Genomic DNA, 6282 nt, shown 5'->3' on the forward strand with positions numbered 1-6282 from the left:
CACGTGATAGAGAGGCAAACACGCGCTCGCGCGCCAATCGATCGATGACCGTTGCCTCGTCATCCACTTTTTTCGCTTACTCATTATCAGCTTTCTGGGAAATTCGGATTTCCTGATATTTTCGATCGATTGTACTTTTTCAACACCTAGGACAAAAAAGATGCAAAATTGTAATATTAGACTGTATGTTTATAATTAAATGAATGTTCATAACTGAATGGGCATTCAATCTTTAGGCATTTTAAAGGAAGCTGTGCTTTAAGTAGCTAGATTAATAATTTCTTAGATATTTAATTTAATTTCTTTATAAAAAAGTTTTCACTATGAAATTTGTTTTCAATGTAGTTTTGTGTAACTTCAATTATAGAAACTGGTCTGTCGTATTTTTTTTGTGGAATACAGACTTCGATAAACAATAATACTAATTATTAAGTTACAATGGAAATGTTTGCCACAAACTCCATTCGTTATTGTCATACACATGATGAATGACATTACTTTATAATGCACATAATTTGTGAAAATGTTATACATGCGGTCACTTCATTGTGCAAAAAATTTGCATTGTACTTTGTATAATAAATGATGTACTGATATATGCATATACATATGATAGATAACGGGAATTCTTTTCACAAGTGCATAATTTACCCGTGCGACCAGTGCAGACAGGTTAAATTATGCTTGCAAGAAGGTAGGAAAGCCTTGAGTTTCACTAATAGTTCAAAGTATTTCATTTTCCTTGACGCTTTTCCTTGTGTGGAAATATAATACATTAAACAAATTTTTTCAGTAGAAATTTTAAACGCAAAAAATTCTTCAGTTTGTACATACAATAGAAAGGATTGCTTTGCCGGTCAATTAAGATTCTTCTATTAAGGTCAGCCGGTATGGTGAATTTTCCGTGAAGAAGAAATTCTAAAAATTCCTTGAATTATAGATACCATTTCTTGTAGTGATCGACAGCGACATCGCTTCGATTGTTCCTTCGACCGCGTATTCTCAAAAACTGCGGCGTTCATGATCAATCTCTCCCATCATCTAGAATATTTCAAATGCGACGTTGGTAGCCGGAACAATTTTGGAAAATCCAGCAAAAATTTTCAATGTAAATGCCGTCGAAAGTCAAAACACGAGCCACATGTCAACGCATTCATAATGAGTCAATCGAACCATTCTGGGCAACCACGAAAGAAACTGGCAAAGTGTTCTGCAAATGTACCTGCGACCCAAACTAACAAACACAAGTATTTCCAACTCCCAAATGGGTTCTATTAAATACAATATTTATTCGAAAGTCTTATTATCGACTCGAATATCATACTTGCGAGAAAACCTAGTAATTTGAATAAAAAATTAAACATAATTAGGTTATAGTTTTACGTGTCCCTGTGCTCATAGGCTAAAACGAATTTCCTCGACATCAACGTATATAGTGGACGATGAGGATAGATTGAATCTTATGAAAATTCCAACATCGGAAAATTCATCGAATACTGAGTTACGGAAAAACGTCAATCGTCCCGTTAAAAGAATTGATAAAACGGTTATTACGTAATAACACTTTGTTATGCAGATACTCCGAAAGTTACTACTCCTTCGTTTCAGTATTATGAATTATGAAAATTCTTTAGACCTCAAGCACGTTTTACGGAGTCCGAAAATCGTGGAATCACTGCAACACGAAGCCATCGAACACTTTCGTGCCGGACAATTCTGTTATCGAAGAAGGTATGAATTATGATATCAGTAATGTGAATTAATAGTCTTATTTGATGATAGCGAAACCTATCTTTTGCCCTTGTACTTTTTAGTCTTATTATTATGTACTTAAGCTTTTATAATAGACATTTTGTCTTCGTTGTTTAACAGTTTAAGCTGAAGGTTATTTTTTAAACAGATGATTCTAGTATTATACTTAGATTTGTAACAAATAAAACCACTACTGGTTCTTTAAGAGATATTCCAAATATTTACAGAGGAGCATCTGTATTAAAAAATTTCTTTAAATACATTTTCTTCATTAGTCTTTCGCATTAACACATTCGCTGCTGACACGGCCTATGAGACAACATTGATCGACTTGAACACTTTTCAAATCTCAAATTATATTATAAATACAATTTAATTTTTTTTAACTGTTATTGTACGATGTCTGTTCACCTGTTTATTATTAAAGAACAAATAAATTAACAACCACCTAGCATTAGTTTTAATAATCAGCACTAAAACCAATTTGTTAATTGCTCGTCATTTATCAAGGAAATTCTATCCTAATTAGCGAACAGGTATTTGACATTGACTCGACATTGGCTCTAGAATTTCTTCAAGGTGAAATATACACTCACAACCTGTATCTTTCTTTGGTTAACCACAAAAACCGCGTGTCTTAGAGAGCGAGCTGATCTGTTCGTTGACGAAGCAGCTGTATCTGGTAGAGTCTCAGATGCAGATGATACAGAGCGATTTGAGGAAAAAGGATGAACAGCTGAAGTTGAAAGATCAAGAAATGAACCGGCTGAAACGGAAAGTTCGTTGCTTGTTCTAATTCATTCGTTCCGTTACTTTCTATCATTGTAACGTTTGTTTCCTAAACGAGTGTAGATCAAAGATTGGGAATCAAAGAGCAAGGAACAAGAGACGCTGCGTAAGAAGGAGCAACAGCAACGACGCATCCAGAAGGACTATTCGGAACAGCTTTACCGACAATGCCTGATGCTCGAACACAGAATCCACGAGATGGAGGTTGAACGATTCCCACCTTGAAGTATTCAGTAGCATATGTGAAAAACGAAATATTTAGACGGATTACGATTGTGTCCTCGGTACGTTATCACCATGCAATATTACCCTGTCCCCGTTTTACAGAAGTTCTTGGCCGATTACGGTCTGATCTGGGTCGGCGATACGAACAGCCCGAGGAACCCTGAAACCGCCATCAAGTAAATCGAATACTACGCTACCGTTTCCACGCGGCCGGCAACCGTTCGAATTAATTATTAGTTAATAATGCCTTTCAGTAATTACATCGAGACTTGTTACGAGCAAATTATCGCAAACATCGATCAGCTAAACTTAGCCGCAGGAAAGGGCGAAGTTCACGTGCAGCATAACGAGAAAGGAACAGGCGCCACGTTCAAAGTAAATCGCAGGTGTACAACTGGCACTGCTACAATACATTGTGATACCTTTTTTTTTGTTCCGTTCGAAACGAGAAAAAAACGTGGATGCATATTTGATTTATTTATCTCGTGTATCAATCTCTCGTCGCCTATCCGCCATTGCTGCATTATTCATCGCCGAGAACTGTATCGAAACTACTTGCTCTAGCGTGTTCGCGTGCATTCTATTCACTTAATGTTATGCGGTGTCAATCGTTAGATATGTTCTGTCGATATTCCTGCTCAGATAACACGGTGTCAATTTTCGACAGCAATCCTTCGGCCTCAATGCATTCTAATGAAACGTAAAAACCGCAGACGTTAATCACTCCCACCGGTTACATGATAAATGCGAATTATCATCGTGTAGGAGTTACGTCGGTCTAGATCCGGTGACTGGATCCAGATTTTTTATCGTTTGTTTTTCTTGCGACGCGTTCACGTAATACGAGGTTTTCTTTAAACGCAGTTCGACTTATCATTTCATTGGACTTATTAATCAGGAGAAACTAACCGAGTGTGTTTAATTGCTCGAAGACTGCTTCTTGCATGTCCTTGAAATTCTACAAGAATGGAATGACTGTACAAGATGGATTATTACGCCTTTACGATGATCCTGCCACGATATCCTTCCTGCAAGACATTTTGGAAGGATATTTCCCTTCGGAATTGCAGCAGGATTATCCAAATGGAGTACCTTTTAAGGTGATGTTTCGATTAGCATTGCAGAGGAACAATTTCATGTGGAGAAATAACTAAAACCAATATCTTAAAATAATTTTATTTTAACATCCACTTCCGAAAAAATCTGGTTTGACCATGTCCTAATGGTAGTTAATCTAATATTGGTATATTCGACAAATATTCAGCCTTAATTTCCTCAAAAGAAAGTATCAAATAAGAAAATTTCATTCTGAATTTTTCACTTGCGTTTGCACATAAAATTATTCGCTTCTCATTTATACCATTAACAGAAGATTTTGTATACACCGCTTATCGTATAATATCGTATCAGACTCTTGATAATAATTTTAAACCGAATTTAACAAATCTAAATTTTATTTACTTTTCCTGAAATATAAATTAAATATGATTTTCATATTAATAATTGTTAAACTCTAGAGTAAACGTAAACATGGAATGAATATTATCAAATTTCTTTCTTTTCCTCATAAGTTATTTAGCATAAAGTTAGTTTACCAAGCATAGTCGCGAAAGGAATCATAGGTCAAGGAGTTAAGTTGAATTTAATTAATCCCATTTTGAATCTAAATGTAATATCAATTATTAGGTAGAAGATCGGAGGAAACAGATGTACGTGGACAACTCCGTCGATTTTCCCGGTCAAGGTTATCGGCTGGGAAAGCAGCCTCAGACTGATAATATACCGGTAGTGTCGAACAGAACTCGTCGGCCATGCACCACGTCCCTGAAATCAGGTCGTCGTACTTCACTTTCAAAGGACACTCTATCTGGTTCCGATTATTCTGTGGCACTTTCAACTGCCAGGTATATGCAGTTCTTTCCATACACGTGATTCGGTTAAAATCATAAAGACTGGGTGATCTAAACAATCTTGACTAAGATACTTTAACATCCATTGTCATTTTTCTAGAAAAATATTCAGCTACATGCAGTTGTTATTTTATAATTTATACATGTTATCGATATGAATATTATAAATATTATGAATATTTTACATATTCATTGCACTTCACGATTTCCTGTCAGAAATAAAATGAAACATTCCGATATTCATTTAAAAGGACAGATTCCCTCCATTTAAAAAATCAATGATTACTCCCAGATCAGGAAAATCGAAAAGTCCGTCCGCCGAAACTCCATCTCTCGAAATGTATGTTCTCCGTTCTCAAATACTGGCATCACATAACAACATATGTTCCGATACGCATCTACAATCGCACATTAACGCCGAACTTGGTTTAAGTAGTCGAAAAGAGAAGGTATTCGTTTTTAACCCTTTCCATATACTTTGGTAATTATTTAGTTTGGGATGTTCCCCACCGATTTTGATGATTTTTGGATATGTTGTCGGGAACATAATTCTAAGCAACCTTTTCCTATATATATATATTTGCGATTACATATCTCAGAATCTAAGAAATAGTGACACTTATACATAGGAAAAAGTTGTTTAAAATTACGTTCTTGACAACATGTCTAAAAATCATTGATATCGACGAGGAACACCCTAAACTAAATAATTACTACAAATTTGTTCAAAAATTAAAAATAAATTTGTTCTTCATTAGCGAGATCTGGCTACTAAAAACACAGATTATGATTTTGTAACAAGCGAGAGGTCTCTAAGATCAAGGCGTGTATTAAGATTTCCAAGTTCTGGTCATTGTTATCATTCTTCCAGAGAGAGATTATCGTCTAAACCATCCCCCAGGTATTTTTGCAATACTCTATTATTTTTAGCATCGATCTAACTCTATGCTCAGTAGATCGGAAAACAAAGACGATCTTCCCAAACAAAGAACAAGATCTTCCAGTTTGCCAAACTCCCGTATATCCATGACTTCTAAACCGATAACAAAGTCTGGACCATTCAGTGGGTTCAGTAATGTTGACAGTCTACAATTATCGAATTCCCAAAGAGTACAGAACGTAGTCAAACAACATCCTCGTACTGCAAAGTCTGCGGAACCGATCAGAAAGAACGCAGTGAGGATTTTATATAAAACTTTTACCAATAAAATAATATAACGATCTTTTAATAATTCTTATTTCTTAATTTCTCTTTAGCCACCGATTTTGCACCAAGTAAACGAACCTTCGGGTAAAGAAGGTGAACTTCGGCTGAAAGTCAGATCCCTAAACGGTGGCACCGTCTACCTGGCGCACGTCTCCACCGACGAACCGATAGCTCGACTTTACCAATTGCTAGACAGAGCAATGGCGACGACAGTTCCTCGAGGGTACAAGATTGTCCTCAGCGGGTAAAGCGTCATAGACGAAGTCTTACCTTTCCATATATCGCTGATATCTTTCCTATAATTTCAGTTATTCGCCAAGAAGGCTAGATCAATTAGGCGCAACCTTAAGGGAAATCGGCATCACTAGAGACAGTGTCCTACATTTAGTGAACAATTGA

General features: G+C 36.1%; 1 protein-coding gene across 1 annotated transcript; it reads left to right on the forward strand.

Moving 5' to 3' along the window:
• The first annotated feature begins 1158 nt into the window (after positions 1-1158).
• Positions 1159-6282, forward strand: LOC116431304 (uncharacterized). Its single transcript, XM_031986505.2, has 14 exons — positions 1159-1247; positions 1402-1546; positions 1635-1731; positions 2394-2530; positions 2605-2745; positions 2869-2942; positions 3021-3141; positions 3699-3866; positions 4453-4670; positions 4969-5125; positions 5435-5577; positions 5630-5852; positions 5934-6127; positions 6192-6282. The coding sequence occupies exons 1-14, from the start codon at positions 1159-1161 to the stop codon at positions 6280-6282; spliced, it is 1998 nt and encodes a 665-aa protein (XP_031842365.1).

This window comes from Nomia melanderi, chromosome 9, assembly GCF_051020985.1.
Source record: "Nomia melanderi isolate GNS246 chromosome 9, iyNomMela1, whole genome shotgun sequence".
In the NCBI taxonomy this organism is placed as follows: domain Eukaryota; kingdom Metazoa; phylum Arthropoda; class Insecta; order Hymenoptera; family Halictidae; genus Nomia; species Nomia melanderi.

Coding starts and splice junctions, on each gene's coding strand:
- LOC116431304 (XM_031986505.2), top strand. CDS start 1,159: ATGAGTCAATCGAACCATTCTGGGCAACCACGAAAGAAACTGGCAAAG. Junction 1,248..1,401: donor ACCCAAACTAACAAACACAA/GTATTTCCAACT, acceptor CTGTGCTCATAG/GCTAAAACGAATTTCCTCGA. Junction 3,142..3,698: donor GAACAGGCGCCACGTTCAAA/GTAAATCGCAGG, acceptor AATTGCTCGAAG/ACTGCTTCTTGCATGTCCTT.